This window comes from Topomyia yanbarensis, chromosome 3 (genome assembly GCF_030247195.1).
Source record: "Topomyia yanbarensis strain Yona2022 chromosome 3, ASM3024719v1, whole genome shotgun sequence".
Taxonomy (NCBI): domain Eukaryota; kingdom Metazoa; phylum Arthropoda; class Insecta; order Diptera; family Culicidae; genus Topomyia; species Topomyia yanbarensis.
In genome coordinates this window covers 205,247,228-205,273,015 of record NC_080672.1, presented here as the reverse complement: position 1 = coordinate 205,273,015, position 25,788 = coordinate 205,247,228, and the positions used below count along the sequence as shown (strand labels likewise).

Sequence of the window (25,788 nt, the reverse complement as noted above, 5' to 3'; positions counted from 1 at the left end):
CCAAAGCACGAAATGGAAATTTCAATTGTAATTCTTCTGAGAACGATTTTGTGGTCCTAATAAGAACCGTTTGTTGTGAATATTATTTCGCCGTTTCCCGCTCGGCATGATGATTATTCGCTTGGTATGGATAGCGCACAGATTGGTATCTTCCAACAAACTAATCAGGCAGGCCTCGCTGGCTTCTTAGAGGGCCATTACGGCTGAGCTCCGGAAGAGTAGATCGGTTTTGAAATGCTGTGCAATCTCACAGACCAGGCACTGGAAGAGCAGTAACTCTGTCCACTTCTGAGAGCGATGAATTTCACGCAGGGCGACGACAGTTCTTGGCAGCGATAAGGCAGTAGCTATGATTTGGTTGGTGGTCAAAATGCAGCTTCTCGTTGAGCAGCACACGTACGTGCGTTCTGCTCTGTGGCTTACACACGTCTGGCTTTAAGTAAAACTGTGACACCCATATTTATAGGTTCTAGCATTAATGTTGATTCGCATTAAAAGTAGTTTTTGAACTTTTTAAACAAGTTTTACATAGCAAACAAGGTATCAATAGCAAGCGTTGAACGTTTTCCTTTCAATTTATGAAACAATATTAGTAATTCCTTTAGTAGGAGAAAAGTTATTAAGGTTCAAAGTGTACGTAACGCATCCGTTTTGAAAATTTTGAAATGACGCCCAGTATAGTAAAGAAAGACGTAAGTCCTACGTCAAAAGTGTTGTGCTCGGTTGATGTGGTTATGATGACATATTTCCATATAACAATGCCCCACCCTAATATATATATATATATATATATATATATATATATATATATATATATATATATATATATATATATATATATATATATATATATATATATATATATATATATATATATATATATATATATATATATATATATATATATATATATATATATATATATATATATATATATATATATATATATATATATATATATATATATATATATATATATATATATATATATATAATATTATATGTTACCCAAACCCCGTAGGAAAACCAAACTGCGGTTACAGTACATTCCCATGCGTCGAGGAATCGACCGCTTGCCGTTCACGATCGTGAGAAATCGTACCCTGCGCGGTTGGAAACGAGTGTCAGGGAGCTTCGCAGAACTTTAGTATGTACCTGGGATAGGAGGAGCGGAGACACTGAGATCGACGGACCGGTTCGGCGGGTAGTTGAAGCCTACAACCTCTATTCTGGCGCAACAGGATTACTACTAGCAAATTTTGGAAGCAGTAAGCAGCGAGAGAAGCTGAACAAGGCTCGGGTGATTGGGATTCCTACGATCAGTAAGGAGACTCCAAATGCCACCGTCCGAGAGACAGATACAGCTATGCAGACAGCCAACAGGGAGCTGTTGACGATGAGCGCATGCGTCACAAAACACGTTCTACGGAAGCGGCTAGAGGACCCAAATCAAGAAGTGAAACCTCGCCATTCCTTGCATTCCTGTGGACCAACACATCAGACTTCTGAAGAACACCGTCTAGCCTCCACTACAACGAACTACCATGCGTTTGCATGCCTCAACCTCAGGATAGTTAACCGGAAGTCTCACTCTCACAGCGTCGTTTAAAAGGCATTGGTGGTGAATGCAAACGAGTGACTTTGACTGAATTCCAGCACTGTGTATCAGCCACCACACACATGCAAGAGCAGTAGGAGAACCTAACTGCGGTTGCAGTACATTCCCATGCGCCGGGGAATCGACCGCTTGCCGTTCACGATCGTGAGAAATCATACCCTGCGCGGTTGGAAACGAGTGCCAGGGAGCTTCGCAGAACTTTAGTACGTACCTGGGATAGGAGGAGCGGAGACACTGAGATCGACGGTTAAGGACCGGTTGGGCGGGTAGTTGAAGCCTACGGCCTCTATTCTGGTGCAACAGGATTTCGACTAGCAGATTTTGGAAGCAGCGAGCAGCGTAAGAATCCGAAGAAGGCTCGAGAGATTGGGACTCCGACCAGAATCAAATTGCTGAGACAACGATCAGTGACTATTGACTATTGCACCATAGGTCGTGTTTCCGTTTGCAGTGGAGGAACATCGACCGATCCGGACAGCAGCGCAAATCACGTGTGAAGCAGAACCACATGGAGCAACACGAAAAGTCCCCCTGCACGGTTTTCCATTTCGTAACATTTCCAGCAACGCAGAACGGAAAAACAGCTAATCGACAAAATTACTGCCCTAGCAAGGGCACTCACTGCAGAACCGAGTGTCGAGCGAATCGGAAGAAGTAGTTTTTTATCCCGCTGCAGCAGCAGCCGTAATCACTTATCATCAAGAGAGAAGGTCCTGATCACGCTAACGGCTGTTGACTCACAACTAGACTTTTGCTGACAGAAGTGTAAAAGGCGTACACCGTGAAGGTCATCCGGCACGCTGGCATCAACGTTGCGATAGAGAAGGCCACATCGTTCACCGGGTAAGTTCACTTCAGCCCTCTCGGAACCATTTATTAACACACACACACATCTTGACAAAATTCCGGCGTCCACGAGTCACGCACGTAAATGCGCATTTTGGGTTAACTGGTAAACTATAATTACCTCTTATGTCTTCATTTTTTCTCAAATATTGCTTTGATTTTCGGCCGAATTCATGAGAAGGTCCCCTTAAGAAAGAGTTCCATTTACTATGCCTGCCTTTCACATTTTTGAAGGTCCCGGCAAACTTTTTCGACACATTTTCGAAAACTAATCACAAAACTGGGGTAAAGACGGATATATCTGTTTAAATAAAAATTCAATTTCAATTCGGATCACTGTTTAAATAAAAATTCTTAATCTCTCCGGTGGTTGGAAGTTTTATTCCTGCTATTGTAGCACCTGCAGATCGTTCAGCATCCTTCCGTGCGTGCAGAATGCTCTGTTTTAATTGCTCTGTGTCGTTATTTTCCGTACCCTTAACCTAACCACTTCCCCAATCCTTCCTATCAGGGAAATGCTGAAAAGACGATTGATGGCAAGGCACAAATCTCCGATCAACATGGGGAACATGCCATTTGAGCCAGACGCTGCTGATTCCTGAACGTCATTGGATGACTCGTCGAGAACAATTGGAGAATTTTTCTTCAATATCATATGCTTTGAAAGCCATTTGCCATAACGCCTAGACGGTTCCAGGCGGCTAGCAAAGGGGGTACGCTTTCCTGACAAAATAGTGTCAAATTTGGAAAAATCATTTCTTGACACGGTTCGTATTTACAGATTGGCGACTATTTCGACAAATCACACCATCCTTGAATGCAATCTATTGTTTTTCCTCTGCTAATCTATAGGGAGTTCATTTTGCACTTATTTTTAACCATTAACATCGTGTGGTGAATCTTTTTGTGTTGGTCCAGTTACTCAAGTCCAATCTGACCTAACCAATCATACCACCACAATGGATGATCTGAAGGGTTGAGCTGCCGCAGATCTGTTACCGATACAAATTCTGAAAGCATTTTCAATCGTGTTGCTTTCTATGCACAGCCATACATTAAAATTACACACAAAGAAAACAAGAGTTTCGATTTTAAATGTTAATTTAGTTTCAAGTTAATGAAATATCAAAACTGGTTCTCATTTTGCTGCGCTTTTTATTTCTTTTCGGCGGAGCACCAAATTGAATACTTGCATCTCAATAAATTTTCAATTTACTTTCACTAGTTGCACAAATAGAAATTCTATTTGGTCGGTGTTAAGTCAGACCGGACTAAGTCGCAAAGCATCGAAAAATGAGATAATGATAGCATTGGATAAAGAATTTCTCCAGCTACATTCGAATTTGGCTAGATTTAAAATATGAAACAATACGCAAGAATTATGGCAAAAATAAATTTCCAATTATAACGTAAAGGATGCTGCGATTCAAACTTTAAACTCGTTTTTCTCGAAATTCATACATTGTCACTTAGTCCGGTCTGACTTAACACCGACCATTTGATGTCATAGGGCAATTTTTCTTGTCTTGATTTTGTATCTTAAAACTTTAAATCTACCAAAACGCATGATTTGGTAATCGTATTATGGTAAATGCCATTTCGAAAAGCCACACTAGAGGCTTTTTAAGAGTGAACGATATATATATATATATATATATATATATATATATATATATATATATATATATATATATATATATATATATATATATATATATATATATATATATATATATATATATATATATATATATATATATATATATATATATATATATATATATATATATATATATATATATATATATATATATATATATATATATATATATATATATATATATATATATATATATATATATATATATATATATATATATATATATATATATATATATATATATATATATATATATATATATATATATATATATATACATATATTTTTTTTTCTTTTTTTTTCTTTTTTTTCAATTCGTTTATTTGATAAGGCAGGTTGCGTTAGCTTAAAGGTGCCAATTTTGTTTTGTTTTACATTTTAAATTACTTAAAACTAGGGGATTACATATTGATTTTTGAAATTAAACTAAGGCGCATTTATAGCTATACATATACACAAGGGGGTAATATAATTTTCGTAAGATTAGGGGGTCATTTAGTTTTTATGGCAATATGGTTTGACATTTTTAGCAATGAGATTATTGGAGCAAATAATGTTTAACTAAGGGGGAAAATTTTTACGACTATCTTAAAAATAGAAATAATTAGAAGACGTGATTAAATTTTGTAAAGATTCGGAGACATTAATTAGAGTTATTTTATGTGGTAGTAGAGTTGGGCATTTTCAACGAGATCATATAATATAATAGTTAAAACTAGAAAAGGCAAGAAGAGCTAAATGCTTCATGAAGATATTTGGGGGGGGGGGGGAAGGGGTGTTACTTCTGTGTATAAGAGTCAGGGGAAGTAGGGTGGACAAACATGGCAGGGGGAGAACATTATTTTAGTTTCAGACTTCGGGAGATCAACGGATGGATTACAGAATCAGGGTGGCCTTCATCAGGAAGAATCATGTACTGGGACGCCGGGTGGTCGTTCTCAAGATGGCAGGGGTTTCTCCAGACGATTTCGTAGTGCGGCTCAGATGTTGAACGGCTACATTTCGAGTTGTGCGTGTGATGTTCGTGCTTTAGGTCCCGTGTTTGTTGGCTCATTCGACAGGGATGTTTCGACGTTTCTGAGAATGATAAGGAAAAAGGGGCAGCTAAAGTTAGATATTGATGGTTTTTATGAAGGTGTATATAAGGGACATATAGAGGACATCGCGGCTTGTCAACACATCTCGAACCGGAACGTTGGGTGGTCTTCCTCGGGCCCGGAGGGTGTCCATAAGCCGAGACCTGGCGGAACTGTACTCGGTGCACGCCCAGACTATGTGCTCTATATCGTGATAACCGTCGCCACAAGCGCAGATACCACTCTCCACGAGCCCAATACGTCGGAGATGTGCATCCAGCGTGTAATGGTTCGCCATGAGTCGGGACATCACACGAATGAAGTCACGACCCACATCCATCCCCTTGAACCAAGGTTTCGTCGATACCTTAGGGACTATCGAATGTAGCCACCTTCCTAGCTCCCCATTGCTCCACGAGGTTTGCCAACTTTCGAGGGTTCTCTGATGAGTAATACTGAAAAATTCGTGGAAGCAAATTGGTCTTTCAAAAACGTCACCTTCAATGGCACCCACCTTAGCTAAGGAGTCCGCCTTCTCATTGCCCGGAATGGAGCAATGAGAAGGGACCCACACCAAGGTAATCTGGAAAGATTTGTCAGATAAAGCACTCAGTAGCTCCCGTATTTTCCCCAAAAAATACGAGGAATGCTTTCCATGTTTCGTCGAGCGAATAGCGTCAATAGAACTTAGACTATCCGAGACGATGAAGTAATGGTCTGCGGGTAATGTGTCAATGACTCCAAGGGTATACTCAATAGCAGCTAGTTCTGCGGCGTAAACTGAAGCAGGGTCACTGAGTTTGTAGGAGGCGGTGAACTTTTGATTGAAAATACCGAAGCCAGTGGACCCTTCGAGGTTTGATCCGTCAGTATAAAACATCTTAGAACAGTCGACTTCTCAGAATTTATTATAAAAAATGTTTGGAACCACTTGTGGGCGTATGTGGTCCGGAATTCCAATAATCTCATCTTTCATGGATGTGTCGAAGAAAACAGTAGATTCAGAAGTATTTATGAAATGCACACGGTTGGGATTGTAAGAAGAAGGATTAATATTTTGCGCCATGTAGTCAAAGTACAGGGACATAAAACGGGTCTGAGAATTGAGCTCAACAAACCTTTCGAAATTTTCAATCACCAGCGGGTTCAAGATATCGCATCGAATGAGCAATCGATATGAGAGTTCCCAAAATCGATTTTTCAGCGGGAGAACGCCCGACAGGACTTCGAGACTCATCGTATGGGTCGACTGCATGCACCCTAAGGCGATACGCAAACAACGATACTGAATTCTTTCGAGTTTGATGAAATGTATGTTCGCGGCGGATCGAAAGCAGAAGCATCCGTATTCCAGTACCGACAGTATCACCCACCACGTTCCGGTTATTGTACGAAGAAAGTTGATCCTTTGTTGGCATTTCTGTTTCAGATACCGAATATGGCATCCCCAAGTACCTTTCGAGTCGAACAAGACCCCTAGATATTTTACTGTGAAGACCTGAGCTATAGTTTGACCCATTAATTGAAGCTGTAGTTGTGCTGGTTCACGCTTCCTAGAAAATACAACTAGCTCAGTTTTCTCCGTGGAGAATTCGATACCCAGCTTAATAGCCCATGCAGACAAATTGTCCAAGGTATTCTGTAATGGTCCTTGTAGATCGACAGCTTTGGGTCCCGTAACAGACACCACGCCATCGTCTGCAAGTTGTCTTAACATGCAGGAATTGTCAAGACATTCATCAATGTCGTTGACGTAGAAATTGTATAACAGGGGGCTTAGACATGAGCCCTGGGGAAGGCCCATGTAGCTAAATCGTGATGTCGATAAGTCACCATGCGAAAAATGCATGTGCTTTTCCGACAACAAGTTTAGTAAAAAGTTGTTTAAAGTCGCTGAAAAACCATGCTGGTGCAGCTTCTCTGAAAGAATGTTGATAGAAACTGAATCAAAAGCCCCCTTTATATCTAGGAACACTGATGCCATCTGCTCTTTACTAGCATAGGCCATTTGAATTTCGGTTGAGAGCAACGCAAGACAATCGTTCGTCGCTTTGCCTTTGCGAAAGCCAAATTGTGTATCTGACAGTAAGCCATTTGCTTCGACCCAATTGTCGAGGAGGGATAGGATCATTTTCTCGAACAACTTCCGGATACAAGATAGCATTGCGATCGGTCGATACGAATTGTGGTCGGAGGCTGGTTTTCCTGGTTTTTGGATGGCGATGACCTTCACTTGCCTCCAATCGTGTGGGACAATGTTAGCCTCTAGAAACTTATTAAATAAATTCAACAAGCGTCTCTTGGCAGAGTCTGGCAGATTCTTCAACAAGTTGAATTTGATTCTGTCTGGCCCTGGAGCTTTATTGTTACACGACAAGAGAGCAAGTGAAAACTCCACCATCGAAAAAGGTGTTTCGTTCGCGTTATCGTGACGGGACGCGGCGCGGTAGATCTTCTGTGCCGGGGAATCCGGACAAACCTTCTTGGCGAAATCGAATATCCAACGGTTTGAATATTCCACGCTCTCATTAGTACTGTTTCGATTTCGCATACGTCGAGCTGTTCCCCAAAGAGTGCTCATCGATGTTTCTCTCGTTAATCTGTCGACGAACCGGCGCCAATAACCGCGTTTTTTGGCTTTCATCAAACTCTTCATTCGCTTGTCTAACGTCGCGTACTGTCGAAAACTAGCGGGTAACCCGTCGTTCCGGAAGGTCTTAAACGCGGCGGCCTTCTCTGCGTACACGTCTGAGCACTCTTTATCCCACCAGGGATTGGGAGAACGTTTTTGTATGTTCGCGCCGGGTACTGGCTTAGTCTGAGCTTGATTCGCGCTGTCGAGAATCAAGCCAGCCAAAAAGCTGTACTCTTCCTCCGGAGGAAGTTCTTGAGTAGATTCGATGTTGTCGGATATCGCGGCAGCATAGCTCTTCCAATCGATATTTCGTGTGAGGTCATACGAAATATTGATTGTTTCCAATGGCCTTGAGCCGTTGTTGATTGAGACTACGATCGGCAGATGGTCGCTACCGTGGGGATCAGGGATTACCTTCCACGCGCATTCTAACTTTAGCGAGGTCGAGCAAAGGGATAAATCTAATGCGCTTGGGCGCGCTGGTGGGGGTGGAATCCGTGTCATTTCACCCGTGTTTAGAATTGTCATGTTGAAGTTGTCGCAAATATTGTGAATTAAAGAGGAACGGTTATCATCATAAAGGCAACCCCATTCCGTACCGTGTGAGTTAAAGTCGCCTAAAACTAGTCGCGGTGCAGGCAGGGATTCTATGATGTCATGTAGCCGGCGATGCCCAATCGCGGTGTTGGGGGGAATATATATGGAAGCTATGCGAAGTTCACCAAGTTTCACATAATGCAAATGCATCGCAACTCAAATTATTTATTAAAATTTTGAAGGAATCGATTTTCGGGATGATACTTCTGCAATTCCATTGTAGAACAGTGATCAAATCCGTGACCTCGTTCGATGAGTTAGCCATCGAAGGATACAATCGCTGAAAGGAGGGGCCATTTAGCAGTCAACTGCTTCAAAAATGTTCTTAATGTAGGGAGAAAAGCTAACATAAGACTTTTAATAGGATCAGTTATATTGAAAGTTTTTATTATCCAGTCCACAATGTCCGAGAGTTTGATAATTCCAGTGCCGCGATTATTCTCGAACTGAAACAGAGGAACACTTGGGATTTTTGATGTTCCGGGAAGTGCTGGGAACTCCTTCTCTGAGTTTAATCCTCCGAGACCAGGAGCTAATTGCTTCGGTTTGGTTGCAACACTTCCAATAGATGTGACTTTCGGAGTCCCGTCAAGGGATACGTTACAACGAACTTTAGGAGAGAAAATGTTCCTCCTCTTCCTATAACTTCTAGGCGCCCTAGTAGATGTTCCCTCTTGTGGGTCATCAGCCTCGTCCTCGTTAGGAGGCAAGTGATCATAGATGTTTGTTGAGGTTGGTGGTGTAGCTTTCTTTAGCATTTCTGCGAAAGAACGTTCGGATCGTCCCGCAAGGGAACGTTTTAGTTTATCCCCGCGTAGTTTGTACGCGGGACATGCCGAGATATCATGCAGATTCTCTGCACAGTAAGGACACTTCTCAGCATTCTCACAGCACGAATCATCTAGATGATTCTCCCCGCATTTTCCACAGCGGGCCTTATTGCTACAATGGGTGGCTGTGTGACCCAATTGTTTACACTTTGTGCAATTCATGACCCGCGGCACAAACAGACGCACAGGCAGACGAACCTTGTGCAAGAGGACGTAATTTGGCAAAGCGGTACCAGCGAAGGTCAACCGATAAGAGTTTGATTGGGGGTACGTTTTTGAACCATCCCCCGCAACTACTACTGAGTGCAAACGCTTGCACTCGAGTATTTTCACTGGCTGAATTATGCGGTCTCTAAAACGGCCAACCCCGTACTGCAGCAGATCCTCGCATGTCAAACTGTCATCGGTGACAACGCCTTCAGACTGTACTTTTACAGCTGGAATATACACGTGAAAGTCCTTCGTAAAGTGCTCGCAGCAAGCAATATCGTTTGCCTGCTTTGAGTTAGTCAGCACGACCCTCAGCCTGTTTGAGCGGACCTTTTTTATTTCGGTCACAGCCGAGAACTGTTCCGTCAGGTCTTTTGAAATCTGTAATAGATTCAGCGATTTTGGTTTTGGGCCGAAAGAAGACCACAAAGGGACCGGTCGAGAGCTCTGGATATTGTTTGGGTCGGGGGAGAGCCTTAGGAGTCGACTCGATCTCCATTTGGCCATCCGGGGAGGAAGCCATCGACACCGTCAACGCACGGGGTCAGCACCCGCGCAGACTGGAAAAAGCCGTATTTGTATCAAAAAGGTAGATTTCATTTATCTGTATACTTGTTTCCCACGACGCACCAGTCCAGCTTAAATAGCTGGTTATTGTTCAATCCTCGCTTTACGAACAAAAGGTTGAGGAATGTGGCCTAACGGTTAACACACGCACAAAAAAAAAAATAAAAGTCCAAACCTCGAAGAGGCAGAGAATGGCAAAATAACCTTGAACGCGGATTACTGCACTGTTCTTTTTCCAACAGACCGAAAACAAAACACTTCTATCTCGATCGAGCGATGCGTAGAGACTGACATATATATATATATATATATATATATATATATATATATATATATATATATATATATATATATATATATATATATATATATATATATATATATATATATATATATATATATATATATATATATATATATATATATATATATATATATATATACTACTTCACGCCCAATACCACATAAAAATTTTGCACCCTTGAAGAACATGTACAGAAATGTACTCATACTGCTTCCTTATATGACTCTTGATTTGTTGCTAAACTGCGAAGAAACGCGTAGATCTAGTTACTATTTTACTTGACAAATAAAATGCCAGCCAGTTAGTAGTCTTTTCGTTACAATTTTTTGATAGTCTATTCTCCCAAAGCCCACCTTCAAGACGAGATGAATTCGAAACACAAAAACCACAAACTTAAGTTAGGTCTTGTGCCCTTAATGCGCAAAATGTTCAAATTAGTTCAAATAGCTATAAGCTTCACACAACAAAATTCATTAGGACAATTAATCTTTAATATATTCATCAAGGATCTATGCCACCATGGCATAAAAACTGAACAAACTATACGGTCAATCTGTCTCAGAGAAGGTTACAAATGCAAACCGAGTAAGCAAACAAACGCCTCAATTAACAAAAAACGGTCAGAACCAGAGCCCGTTAGCTTTAAGGCAAGTTGTTGACGTAACTCGAAGGATGTGTCTTTTACAAGGCTACGCTGGATTCCTAGCAGATTAAAATTGGTTTTCGAGAATAAATTTGGTGGAATTAGATTGCTAAGATCGTGACTGTAGAATGTGTGCGCCGGTTGATGGGCGGCGAGTGAGAGAATTTTTTCAAAATAGCAATGAATTAAATGTTGCAGTTATTGGTTTTCTTTGACGTGTGCTAAATTGGAATCAACATGACATTGGGATTACGATAATATTCCTGAGTTAAGAAAACTTTTCAACAGAAAAGCCTAACTTTTGCTGTCGCAACTAAAATTTTAATTTATGCTATTTCTCACTCAATTAGAAATAATAAATCGGGTATTTCAGACACTACAACATGAACTTGCGTCCAATGATTAAGCATTTAGTAGAATGTTGGTTAGTCGTTTTATAAAGTACCACATAATTTCAGATTTTCTGCTCAGAATATTTGAAAAAAATATTCAAATATTCTTGAAATTGCCCCTAGTTAAAATCAGTGGTCCAGTTTGCTTCGGTTCCAATAATGAGTCGATATTCCTTGATTTGCAAAAATTTAAAATTGGTTTTGTGCCAAATTTAGTTATTTCTTTAACTTGGTTAAATAAAATGTTACAAAGAAAAAAAAACTGATCACATTGTTGATCACGTCTAAAATATTATTATATAGAAGTAGGGAAATGCAAATATCTTTTTACTAGAACAGCTTGTAGTCCCGTGTACCTCCCTGGAGTCGCCAGTGTCGGTCTTTTCAAAGAAGGGTTAATGACATAAAAAAAAATTCGAAGAACACTTTCCTTCTAGAACATGTATATGTACATATGTGTTATAGTTATTTGTTGCGGTCTTGGAAATTTGCCTATCACCAAGCAAATATATGGTCAAAATTGGAGTCAAATTGGATTATATTTATATTACCAGAAACTTTATTGAAGTATACTAAAACTTTTTTTTCAGGAATTCACTTTTTGTGTTGCGTGCTTGGCGCTGCTGGTCGCGGAGTGCTTATAAAAGTCTACAGCATTGCTTAACGTCTAATGTATACATCTCACTTGAGATAAACGCTCATTCACTGGTTATCTATCTTGCTCAATATCGCGATCGGAATACTCCAGAGCAATTCATTGTCTCTCACCTTTCAAGCCAACAGAGCGAACACTTCTTCAGAGAGCTACGAGCAATGTCAACTGCTGACTCAACAAAAATTAACTTCACCATGACGGAACTTAATGCCAAAACGAGACGTTTGCAAATGCAAATCAAAATAAAATACCAATGGAAACATGTCATATGCTTTCCAAAGACGGAAATGGGATCCTACAGAAATTTTTATTTTTTGCCGTCCGACGAAAACATAAGTATGGTAATTGAACATGCTAGAGAAGATGCAGTGAAAATGCTGGGAGAAATAGGTATTGGTCATGCAAATTTTAATGACACCATATGCATACAAAGAAGTCCGTTGAGTCAGCCAGTCGGATTTGAATTCGTTGATGTAACAGATGAAAGTGAGGATATGTGTTTATCTCCTTCAATTCAAGCAAGCGAATTTGAGTTCGTTGCAGTAAGAAATGAGGATGAAGATATGTATGCATATTCTGGATTTGATTTTTTGGAACAAGCTTTATATGATGGTGAAAAGGAAAACATTACCGAAGCTGAACAAGTCTTTAAGCAATGTGGAGGAACATTGAATCTGGAAAATTGCACTAGTGGACCGAAACATACATTTAAATTTCAAGATTTGAACAACAAGATAATACATATTAAAAAATCTACGGTTCTTTGGATGCTGTGGAACAGAAAATATCAAATTTCTAACGATAGAACGCGACGGTTCCAAGCAATCCAACTTCACAATCACGTTATTGAACGCAATCGCGTATTACAAGATTTGCACGTTGGAGATTGGGTCTCCTTTAATCTTTCTTTGATATGCCATGTTGACGGATTTTCGTACAAAAATGGTAAGGATCATTCATTGAAAAAGACCCCAGATCTAGGGGCAGATCACTCTAGAAATGTACATCAAATTTGAATTGAAATTGAAAAAATGCATTTAACGTCCATTTTTGCATTAACTTAACACTCCCTCACAGACAAGTCTGTTAAACTAGCACCTTACGCCGATCCACTTCGTTCGATGTTTCGTTGGATGTAGAGCTAGATTTTTGCAGGGCTTTGACGTCTTATCACAATGCAAAAAAATTATGAAAAATAAGTTATTAATGTCCGTTGATATATTTATCATTTCAGGTCGCTCGAAACTTTGTACGCTGACTAATGTACCAATTCGGTGCCCTATTAACGTGGAAGGTCGAGGAATTCATGTAACAGGAACTTTTTATAAACTAAATAGTGAACAGTTATACTTTGCTAATGAAAATCAATATATAGATATTCAAAATGTACAATACACATATCGCTCCACCCGATTCCATTGGAAAACTTGATTCACAAACAATAAATTACCTGAAAAATATTTTAAACTTTAGAACCTTGGTGTAGAAATTGGACCTCGTTTGCTTGCCGGGACCAGGCACCATTCAATTTTTCTCGCATGAGTAATTAGGCAATGGTTCACGAAGTATTCGAACTGGATTTCTTGAAATGGCATGATTAATAAAAAGCATATATTGAAAACGAATTTGTATTCATCTACATTCAAAAACCAGAACAACGAACCTACTCGTCAGTGCAACATATAATAAGTGTACCCTACTAACTTTATGATGCAATACCTTATAATCTCTCAATTTCATTGTACGCCATAACATCCCAGATATTATAATGAAGTATAATTTTCGACCATTGAGACAAAATAATGATTTCAGATCTTTTGACGCGGTTTCGGACGTTGTGACGCACCTCCTTTCGGAGTTATGACTTAACTAATAATCATTCCGGTTCCGATCTTCAATGAGTCGCGTCGACAGTTCCGAGCAGCAAATGCTCCTATGGGCCGGTGACTAGCTACATGCTGAATCAATGATCCAAGCGAAATGGTACCAGGCATCGAGTGGAGCAAATCCGCAAGTCGCAAACTATTTACCCCATAGAACATACACATCGTAATACGTCGCCGTAAATCCCTTTAAATTCGGCACTGTCGCAGATCCGTTTCGATTTATTATCATATACATACTGTGCCTCACGTCAGCATCGATCGTTAGGCAGACCGCGCTCGGGATAGTTTCAGCAACACTGCTACAGTATTATGTACGACCGAGTGGTTCATCTGATTGTACTCCATGTCAACTATTTTCAAATTATGATGCTCCACAAACTCATTCATCACTACGATATCATCATTTAGTCGAATAAGGGATCCTGTATAATTAACCTAGAGATGATCGAACCAACAATGCACACTAACTGTAAAATGTTAAGCTTGCTAAAACTGGTATTTGATGGTCGAAACAATAATTTTCTGATGCTGCTTAAAAATCACGTTTTGTGCACTACCATCGTGGTGGCAAGATCTTGTGGTTCAATTTTAAGACTCAATATCTGAGCCCAACAGCTTAGTTCCATGCGATGATAACTCAATTCATTAGACAACTGTTATCTACACTTGGTTCAGGAATACGTATGATCTGCCCGCAGTAATATTTGATCCTGCGGACCTAACGAATAGTCATGTTTTTCCATTTTTTCTAACGAATGTTCGTTTCCTTTATCCGAAAATGGCAGCCCAAAACAAGCGTAGAAACAGGAAATATCCACGTCCAACGCATGAGGATCATGCGATCGCTCCACATTTATCTACAGCAGTGCTGTATCACGAAATAAGCCACAATCGAGCAGTGTATGCCACCTCAACATGAAGTAGGTACCACAGTCACCTATTCCTGGTCTTGTGCTGAAAAATGTTCTACCTCTGGAGCTATTCCCTTTAACGCCAAATCCTATTTTGCTTATATCAGTGATTCGAACCGAATATCATATCCCACTATCGACAAAAGTACTATCTTACACTTACACAAATGCTTTAATTCAAACGTGTACATACTTCCAGCTAGAATCGAAACTGAACTGTAGTCAAATTTTGCAGAGGCGATTTTTTCGTTTAGTTTAAGCTTCTTTCGGATAGCCTTGGTTGAAGAGATAATAACATTTTGCAATTGATTTCCGCTGCAAGGGGAACATTCCTTTCTCCGCGGCCGCTGAAGAGTGGTTTGCTAAAAAAATAGAATGCTGTTACAATTTGTTGTAGTAGTCGAGAAACTCGTATCAATCTTACCTTCCCTTGTAATTATTCTTTCGGGTGGTAGCGGACAACCAATTCAACCGTAGTTTCGAATAACAGCATACATACAACGGGTTTTCAAATCCTCTTTGCCCGATTCGCATATCGCAAGGTATTGATACTTTACTCACAGTAAAATCGGTCGTAATCTTTAACGTAAGCTAAATAGCGAATTATGTAACATAGGAGTTAGGATTCATTATCTGTATAGTACATGACTAAGTGGTCTTCCGGAGGAATCCACGCCGAAATAACATTTCGCATCATCAACAGGCCTTGATTGAGTTCGACTCTTCCCTTTAAAACGTTTATCTCTCTTCTATGCGGCCTTTTCTGCATAGCATTTCGTGCAGTTTCCTGATACAATTCCATAAACGAAAAGTTGTACCAGTCCCTTCGATCCTTATGTTGCTATTCACTTTTGGGATTACGCCTATCTTGAGTCCTCCGTTTCTGGTGGCTTAGCTGGAAAAACTCCAAACCTCAGCACATACTTGATTTCCTTACCGTCCTGAACTGCCGAGCCGGAGGGATGACCTTTTATACACTTGCGGACGCCCGTGATTTGCGATCTACCTATGACTAGATTTTTTAGTCGAAAGGCAAACGAACTGGTGACTAATTTTATAATAAAAATCAGTAATTTAAGAGTTCAATAAATCAATTACTATCCACCGGTAGAAAAACACAATTGGTTCCCAACGTCATTTGAGCTGTCACTGTCACTTCAAATAATAACAATTGACAATATTTGCTAAATCTCGCTAAACTATACTTATCTCGGATTAAACTTTTCCAATCCCGCCCAATCTTTTCCAATCTCGCCTGGTAGGGTTCGAATTCAGGCTAAGTTTAGAGTGATTTCCCCCTAGACTTCACACAACTCTTCGCATACTTTTCCAGTTTAGATGAAAGATTGTCGATCCAATATTCCCTTAATATCAGCTCTCTCATTTTCTGTACTCCAAAATGGCCTTGGTCGTGTATTTGTCTGATCACGTGTAAGTTTCTCTTTGTAAAGGCTATCTCAGGGCGGACAAACTACCAGGAGGAATTGTAATTACCAGGTCAAATTCAATAAGGCAATGCTAAAAAGGACTCACAAATTATAGCGAATAAAGATTGTTAGGTGAAAGTAATTTAAACATTTTATTCTTAGTTTTCGACATATTTTGTAGGGAAAGTTAGGTGAGGGATAATTTGATTACGAACCGTTAACACGTGTTTCATTGCTGATCGTCGTGACTCGATGGACGCCATTTGATGATTCGACACTGTTCGCGCCGTCGCAGGTGGACGGCTCACGTGGACCGACAAACAAGAGTATTCGCCGGAATATCTACACGTGAGTCACCGTCTCTCACTGTCGGGTGCCGCTGGAAGCCTCCTGACGCCTTTACGCCTTTGGGTATGCCGTGTATGGACGACTCACGTGGACCAACGGACTGCCTGAACAGCCGTCGGAATATCGACACGTGAGATTGCTCGCCCCTAGATGGCTACCGAAAACAGCCTGTCTTACCGCTGTCCGATTTTGGGTCGACTCGGTGGAGGCCCGTTCTCTGTTGAAGGTCAGTCTTCCTTGCCGTCCAAAGTTGCGTCGACTCGGTGCCCGTTCGCCGTTGATTAATTGGCACGACGTGGGGGACCTTTCACTCGCGTCGCGGACTTTCACACAGTGTGGCCAAACTGTTCGCGGCTTGAAATTATCTGTCACCTTGAATAGGATTCACTTTTAAAAAATACGTTTTGTTAGGTTTGATTAACTGTTACCAAAAAGCTGCTGGCTGACGTCCGACGGCTGTATTTATCCAGTTTGACGTCTCGGCTGGGAGATGTTAGAGGAAATCGATGTCGAAACGCACAGACAAAAACGCACTCGGTCTGTGTCAAGATTGGTGCTAACGGTCGAGAGAGGGATTTGATGGATTTTGGTATCGAGGGGTGTTGGGTATGGATTTTACTGATTTTGAATTTTAATTGATTAGGGATGTACATGTCGAATACAATATAAATTTAATTTAGACTATAAGAATGTATAAGAATGTTTTTTATTTTAGGTAGTGACATTAGTCATTTCAATTTATTAAATAAAGACATAATATATTGGAGATCATTAATTGGTATTGGAACATGCTAGAAGGTTACAATTTTCCCTGGGTTGGGATAAAAAAAGGTATCCCCTTTTTTTTTAAAGTGTGATTTTGATTCAACTAGTGGTTCGCACATCGCATAATAATTCGTTAGAAAAGGAATCTTGAATCGCCACGCCATCTCAATCAGCTAATTCGAATTTTATTACTGGTGAATTTAAATTGCCAAGAAAGATGTATATATGATTTGCAAGAAGATAAATTTTCTTTCATCATCTTCTTAATAGTTCTTTACTATCGCAAGCTATCTAACATCTTGGACAAAATTTTTTTCTCTCTTGCACATTCTCGATCATTGGTACCATTTAATTCACAATCATCCGATCATACACATTCACTCAAATTTTATTTAATAGTATAGCAATAATTCTAGGGCGCCCTAATTGTACAAGTTTTAAGCGAACTTCTTTTTTTAAACTCTTTCGCAAGAGCTGAAGTTCCAAACTTTACCCGAACAGAAATGTACAGTAACAAAACCATGATTTTCACTGTGACAGTACAGTAATTTTACAATAATTTACAGTAAGTTTTAGTGTTATGCTACAATACAAAAACAATAAACTTTAACGTTTTTACAGTAAATTTCAATGTGAAATAGACTTTTACAGTGAGAAAGGGGGGTGGTTATGTATCTTAACATTAAAAAAAATCAATTTTTCCCCATACATTTTTTTCTCGAAAACAGTAAAACTTAATGTGAATGCACTGTATCAGTTTTTTGCTGAACAGTGAAATTTATTGTTATATGAAATTGTATTGTAAATCTACTGTGAGAACTTGGCATCGAACAATGTTGAAACAGTAATAACTATAATATTTATTATTTTATGATTGTTTGTAGGGTAAATGCTATTGTAAAATTCTATCCGGGTAATCATCATCATTTGTCTATCATGTTTCGCACCTTTGCTTTCTACGGTATTGGAAACGTAACGAAAATAGTTTATCGAGTTTGGCCACACGGCGTTCGCTCTCATTTTTGCCTTCTTATGTCGACTTTAATGTTTCTAATGTCAAACGTCAAAGTAACACGAGAATGGCTGGCTGCAGAAAACGTTTATTTACCGTAGGCGGGTATTAATTAATTTTATTACTATTTTTCAGCGTTCTGGCGAGAAAAATTACGGCCAAAATTAGACGAAATCACACGGGTAGGATTCGTTGTGTGCTTATCACTTATCCGGGCTTCAAATGTACGACTGGCCAGATACCGATGTTTTTCCCCGCCAAGTCTTCCAGTTCATACGAAGATGAACCTTTTATGGCCTTGACTTTGCACGGGATGTATTGCCTACCGTATTTCGCGTTATAGTTTTCACCGGCATTCGAGGCTTTCATGTTTCTCCGGTAGACTAATTGCCCAACGGTGAATGATTTGGCGAAACGACGATGCCTTAAATTATACTGATTTCGTGTAGTGTCGTTTGATTTAGTTAAATTTTTACAAACCAGTTCATGAATTTTGTCGAACATTTGTTTACGACGTTCTTCTTTTTCCTCGTCGGAGAGGAGTTTACCATGTCGTGCTAAGCTGTGATCCAATCCCAATTCTGATAGTTCGTGGCCGTGTATGATGTAATATGGCGTGAAGCCAGTGGCAGAATGTACACTCGTGTTGATCATGAGCTCAATTTCTGGGATTCTAGTATCCCAGAGTCGTTGATCATCTCGAACATAAGTGCGGATGGCCGTATTGATCGTTCGATTCACCCGTTCCACAGGGTTTGCCTGTGAATGGTATCTCGAATTTAACCAGTGTTTGATACCAAAAAAATCTAGAAGTGATCTAAATTCTTTTGAAGTGAAGGTGCTACCATTATCTGAGATAATCACCTCCGGCACTGAATTGCGGTAGAACCACTGATTCCTCAGCGTCGCGCACATGGCCGTACTGTTGAGTTTTTTCATCGGTTGTATCAAAACCCACTTCGAGAAATAATCTGCAACAACCAGGATGTGCTGATTACCCTTTTTACTTCTGGGAAGTGGTCCTACGAAGTCGATTGATATGATTTGCCACGGGCGGTTAGCGCAGCGCATTTTTCCCATTTCAGGAGTGACCGAAACAAAAGGTGCTTTTATTTCTTTGCAGGTTGAGCAGCTTTGAATGTGCGATCGAATATCGGATGACATTCTAGGCCAATAAAATCGTTTCTGGATACGAGACAAAGTTCGGTCGTATCCTGAATGAAAGTTCTGTTTGTGGTTTTGGATGATTATTTTCCTGATTTCATCGGGATGCGGAATCAGTTTCCATTCAAATCTACTGTCGTACAAATCATTTTTCGCCGTTACGAATTTATGCAGCTGTGTTCCTTCTATTTTAAAATCGACATATCTATCAGGGTGATTTTTAACTTTTTCGAGCATTGACGAGTACCATGATGGGTTAGGTGAGGCTTCGACCACAGCAACGCTACGCGACAGAGCATCAGGAACAATATTTTCTTTCCCTTTCCTGTGAACCACTGTCATGTCGTATTGCTGGAGGTCCAAGCTCCACCGACTACAACGGGAACCCACCTTCCATTTGGTATTCAGTATATGTGTTAATGCTGAGGAATCCGTGATCAACGTAAAGTGATAACCCTCAACGTATCCACGAAAGGCGTCAATAGCTAGCAATGCGGCTAGTGCTTCCTTTTCTGCAGCATGGTAGTTTCGCTGTGGAGTAGTAAGTTTGTGCGAGTAATACGATATTACCTTTTCCCCGTCATCCTGATGCTGCGTAAGCACTCCAGCAACAGCAACGTCACTTGCATCGGTTTGGATGACAAACTCTTTAGTAAAATCGGGGCTACCCAATATTGGAGCTGAAATAAGGCATTCTTTAGTGGCACAGAAAGCTTCTTCCGCTTCGTCGGACCATTTTATAATTTTTGTTTTGGACTTTAATAGATCGGTGAGGGTGGCGGTTATTTTACTAAAGTCCGGAATAAAGCGTCTGTAATAGTTCGCCATTCCTAGGAATCTCCGCAGCTTGGTGAGAGTGTTAGGCCTTTCGTACTCCACAATCGGTTTGATTTTGTCAGGATTGGTACGAAGACCTTCGGTGCTTAAGAGATATCCTAGGAATGGAACTTCTTGAACTCCAAATTTGGATTTTTCTAGATTGATGCATAGGTTTGCCTTATTTAGTCTGCGAGCTACTTCGCGAAGGAGCCGAACGTGATGCTCAAATGTCTCCGTAACTATGACTATATCGTCAAGATATACGAAGACATAAGGTTCCAACACACCGTGACCTAACACCCTATCCATCAGCCTCGCCAATGTGGCTGGACTGTTGACTAGGCCGAAAGGCATTCGGGTGTATTGGAACAACCCCTTGCCTTGCACACTAAAGCCGTGTATTTTCGAGAAGCCCTATCTAACGGAACCTGTAGGAAAGCTTCCGAAAGATCTATGGTTGAAAGATAATTCGCTTTTGGTAGTTGACTCAAAATTCGGCAGGGGTGTGGCAAGGGGTAAGCTTCACGTACGGTACGCTCATTTATTTTTCTGGCGTCCAAGCACAAGCGTACTTTATGAGGCTTTATTACGGGTACGCAGTTCAGAGACCACTCTGAGTTGCTGCGTTCGATTATACCAGTTTCTAGTAACCTATGTAATTCATCTGCAACCAATCCTTGGGTTTTAGGTGACATTACATATGGGAATTGACGAACAGGTGGTTTTGTTCTCCATTCGTCCTGAATCTCTATTTTATGTTCTGCTAGTGGGGTGAGGGATAATTTCCCCTTGCTAGCAGCGCGGAAAAGCTGCTTAACATGTATTATCTGTTGTTCCTCTTCAGCCGAAAGAACGGATGATGGAGGGGAAGGGTCATTTGCGGAATTTTGCGCTGTGTCTAGAAAACAGCACTCGGGGATTGTGGGTTTTATTTTGAACTTCTCCCAAAAATTCATTCCACAGACACAATTAATTGCTAAATCTGGAACTACTAGGGTGGGGATAATTTTTACTTCCCCATTAAAAGCGAAAGGTAAGTATAGTTGCCCTGAAATGTTCAGTTGATCGCCGTTAGCTGTACGCAACACAATCGGTTTACGCGGAGGAGATATTTTTTTTGACTTTAATTTAGAGAAAATAGAATCATTGATGAGGGTCAAGTTGCTTCCACTATCTAGTAAAGCAGAAATTTTCACATCATATAATTGAACTGAAATATAGGGCCTGTTATCACCTACAACAGGATACGAAATAGAGCAAATGGTTGGTTCTCCTGAATATATGGTTTCTGGTGCTAACTCAAAATTAGAGAGAGAAGTGTTGTACGCATTCAATTGTTGGGATTCAGCAAGCGGCGGTTTTCGCTCACTGGCCTGGAGTTTTTTATACAATATGGACTGTTGTTTGTGGGGTAACCACGAAATCCACAATTTTCACAGAGCACGCCTTTTGGGACTCTGCAGTTAATAATCCGATGGCCATATTTGCCACAGTTGTAGCAGTGATTATTTGAGGGGGGGGGGGGGCGATGAGAGTCTATTAAGTTTTCCAGTGTGGGTATCGGTGTTTGGTTAGAAGATGCTGCAGCTTGTTCGTGGCTTCTTTGAGAAGTAGGCTGGTTTTGAATGGGAGTGTTCTGCGATGAATAAGCTAGGTTTCGGGGGTTACTGTTTCTCGAAGAGTTCGATTGTAATTGTGTGTCAGCATTTGGCTGATTCTTTTGCTCTTTCTTACTTTTCTGTGTTCCAGAATTATTTATGATATGCACCGATTTCTCTGTCCCAAATACTTTATTGTATGCAGAGAAATTGAGTGCATCAATTTTCTGACCAGCTGCTACCAAGGTTAGTAAATCACTTATAGGGATAAAATTAAGTTGTTTTTTATAATCGATCCTCATGTTCTGTATCAGTACTTGTACTTTTTCGTATTCGGGTAATTGTAAACTCATTGTACGAAAAAGTCTTTCCATTTCATAATAGAACTCATGAAATGATTCGTTTCTCTGCTGCCGTCTTTGATATATCTTCATTTTTATTAAAGCGTCAAGGTCCGGATGCAAGAAGGACCGTTTAAGCTCTAGCACTAAGTGCTGCCAGTTTAGCAAGCGTCCTGTAGTGCGCATGGTCATGTACCACTTTAATGCGGCTCCCGCAAAAAGGTGAACAGCAGACTCGAACAACTCGATCTCGGAGACTTGCTCGGCTAAGGACAGGGCTTGAATTACTTCGAGAAATTCATTCAACCTTAATCCCTGATCCTCGCCATCATATTTGGTAATCGACCATTTTGACACTGGCAATGATCGTCGAGATTGACTTCCATGTAAGGTATGGTGAAAAGGAGTTTGAGCGGAGGTAAGTAGAATATTCTGATGCTGCTGAGGACATCCCGAGGAGGTGTGCCAAGAACTTTGACCTCCGGGAATTGCTGTTGTCGCAGACGCTCCTGGAGTGTACGGAAAATTATGCGTACCCCGATGCTGTTCCCAATGCTGCATGTTGGTGGGATAATCTATGGGATTATTTGTGACTACCACCGATGGCAATGGAACGCTATTTGAAGCTGAAATATTCTGGAAATGAACAGCAGGGGCAGGGTTATTGCAACAGGTGATTGGGTTCGTACTGGTTAGATTTGTATCTACAAAGTTCCGATTGATTGGATTCAAATTGGTTTTACTAGACGTAAGGATAGGTTTTGTTGGTGGTGGGTGATGAATGTGATGCTCATGATCAGGAAGGGTTTGAGTTGCCATATCTCGAAGAATGGGTCTATCCCAACTTTCCCTTTCAAGTTCATTAATTCTAATTTGCAGTGAGCGGATCCACTCCAAGTCATCTCGACTGAGATTTGAAGTTTGTTTGAAAGGGATTATGCCTTGGTTAGAGTTTCCAGGGACATTTGGATCAGTCTCGGCGAAAAGATCATTCAGATCGTTGTCGTTTTCCATATCCGGGTTATCTGGTGTGTCTTGAACGAGTATCTGATAAAAATATTTTTGCAATACACGAACGGACTCTGTTAGTAGAGTTGTTAATTTTTCCGTGTATTCGGCGTCAGTCGAATGATTAAGAAACTGATACAGCTTGCGACCCAAATGCAGTAGTCTTGATTTGCATTTGGACTTGCTTAACCAATCACCAGTTGTGATTAATTCACAAATTTCGTTGTACTTCTTCTCGCATCCTTCGATTTCCACTGAGAAATCAACTTCCAAGTGGGGATTAATGAATTTGTTTTCTTCTTTTTCTAGTTTCAAATGTTCTCTCAGACTACGTCGCCTGCGAGCGAGTGAAGGGTCATCGCGAATGACTATTGGTCCACGCGCAAATCATGATACCACCCTAGAATCATTGCTTCGAGCTGGTCGTAATTGCGAATCAACTCACTCATGATTAATTTGGTTAGATTTGTCAAATCGTCGAATACACCGACAGCAAATAAAGTAATCGATTATGAATAAGCTATATAATAAAGCAATATGAAATTTCCCGAAACGGTAGCCACTATCAGTGACCACGTGCCAATACAAAATTCAACGAAATTTCACTTCTGTTTAAAATATATCACTGTACGATTCATTAATTATATCAAATCACACTTTCACCACCTGTTTTAAATGGGAATTAGAGTAACTAATTACGATTCCTCCTGCAGCTCGGGTGAAAAGGGTTCCAATTTTGGCCCAAAAATTGGAAAACTTTTCTTATTATTTTTCAGTTGGGCGCCAATTGTAAGTTTCTCTTTGTAAAGGCTATCTCAGTGCGGACAAACTACCAGGAGGAATTGTAATTACCAGGTCAAATTCAATAAGGCAATGCTAAAATGGACTCACAAATTATAGCGAATAAAGATTGTTAGGTGAAAGTAATTTAAACATTTTATTCTTAGTTTTCGACATATTTTGTAGGGAAAGTTAGGTGAGGGATAATTTGATTACGAACCGTTAACACGTGTTTCATTGCTGATCGTCGTGACTCGATGGACGCCATCTGATGATTCGACACTGTTCGCGCCGTCGCAGGTGGACGGCTCACGTGGACCGACAAACAAGAGTATTCGCCGGAATATCTACACGTGAGTCACCGTCTCTCACTGTCGGGTGCCGCTGAAAGCCTCCTGACGCCTTTACGCCTTTGGGTATGCCGTGTATGGACGACTCACGTGGACCAACGGACTGCCTGAACAGCCGTCGGAATGTCGACACGTGAGATTGCTCGCCCCTAGATGGCTACCGAAACAGCCTGTCTTACCGCTGTCCGATTTTGGGTCGACTCGGTGGAGGCCCGTTCGCTGTTGAAGGTCAGTCTTCCTTGCCGTCCAAAGTTGCGTCGACTCGGTGCCCGTTCGCCGTTGATTAATTGGCACGACGTGGGGGACCTTTCACTCGCGTCGCGGACTTTCACACAGTGTGGCCAAACTGTTCGCGGCTTGAAATTATCTGTCACCTTGAATAGGATTCACTTTTAAAAAATACGTTTTGTTAGGTTTGATTAACTGTTACCAAAAAGCTGCTGGCTGACGTCCGACGGCTGTATTTATCCAGTTTGACGTCTCGGCTGGGAGATGTTAGAGGAAATCGATGTCGAAACGCACAGACAAAAACGCACTCGGTCTGTGTCAAGATTGGTGCTAACGGTCGAGAGAGGGATTTGATGGATTTTGGTATCGAGGGGTGTTGGGTATGGATTTTACTGATTTTGAATTTTAATTGATTAGGGATGTACATGTCGAATACAATATAAATTTAATTTAGACTATAAGAATGTATCTTTTTTTTATTTTAGGTAGTGACATTAGTCATTTCAATTTATTATAATATATTGGAGATCATTAATTGGTATTGGAACATGCTAGAAGGTTACACACGTAATGATGCATTGACTGTGGTACGACCAAAAGCTTTCCACCGCCGATAGCTTTATAGAGAATTTCGTGATCAAGAAAGTAATCCGCATAATCGCCAGCGGCTAGCGCCTTCATAATTGCCCCAATTTTCTCGTCGCTTCGTTGACACGCTTTTATTTGTTGAATCAAATTGTTTTGTAGTATAAATATTGATGGATTTCTGCTAAGTGCATCCACGTGCTTCATGCGTTCACTGGACCTATGCTCCAGCTCGTAGTCGTACTCTTCAAGAAGCAATGCCCATCCTGCGATACGAGGGGAAATATCCTTTTTTACCACTGTCATTTTAAAGGCTGCGCAGTCGGTGACTATTTTGAATGGAATGCCTAATAAATACACTCGTAACTTCTTTAAAGATATTATGGCGAGCACTTCAAGCTCATAGCTGGGATATTTTTCCTCAGCGGGCATTGTCTTCTTACTGAAGTAATAAACTGGATGAAAGGCATTTTCTCCCGGAGATGTCTGTAGCAATATGGCCGATAACCGATTTTGCTAGCGTCAGTGTGAAG

General features: G+C 40.5%; 1 protein-coding gene across 3 annotated transcripts in view; it reads left to right on the top strand.

Annotated features, from left to right (window-relative positions):
- Positions 1–13,654, top strand: part of LOC131687922 (uncharacterized) — a 49,791-nt gene extending 36,137 nt beyond the window's left edge. The window contains exons 1-3 of one of the 3 annotated variants that reach the window (XM_058972016.1): positions 2,003–2,461; positions 11,969–12,978; positions 13,268–13,654. In XM_058972016.1, coding sequence (XP_058827999.1) covers positions 12,192–12,978; positions 13,268–13,464 — 984 coding nt within the window. In that variant the 5' untranslated portion in view covers positions 2,003–2,461; positions 11,969–12,191 and the 3' untranslated portion in view covers positions 13,465–13,654. Of the gene's footprint in view, positions 1–2,002; positions 2,462–11,968; positions 12,979–13,267 lie in introns of those variants that run through there. The other 2 variants (XM_058972017.1, XM_058972018.1) reach the window with 2 other exon arrangements.
- The last annotated feature ends 12,134 nt before the right edge of the window (positions 13,655–25,788 follow it).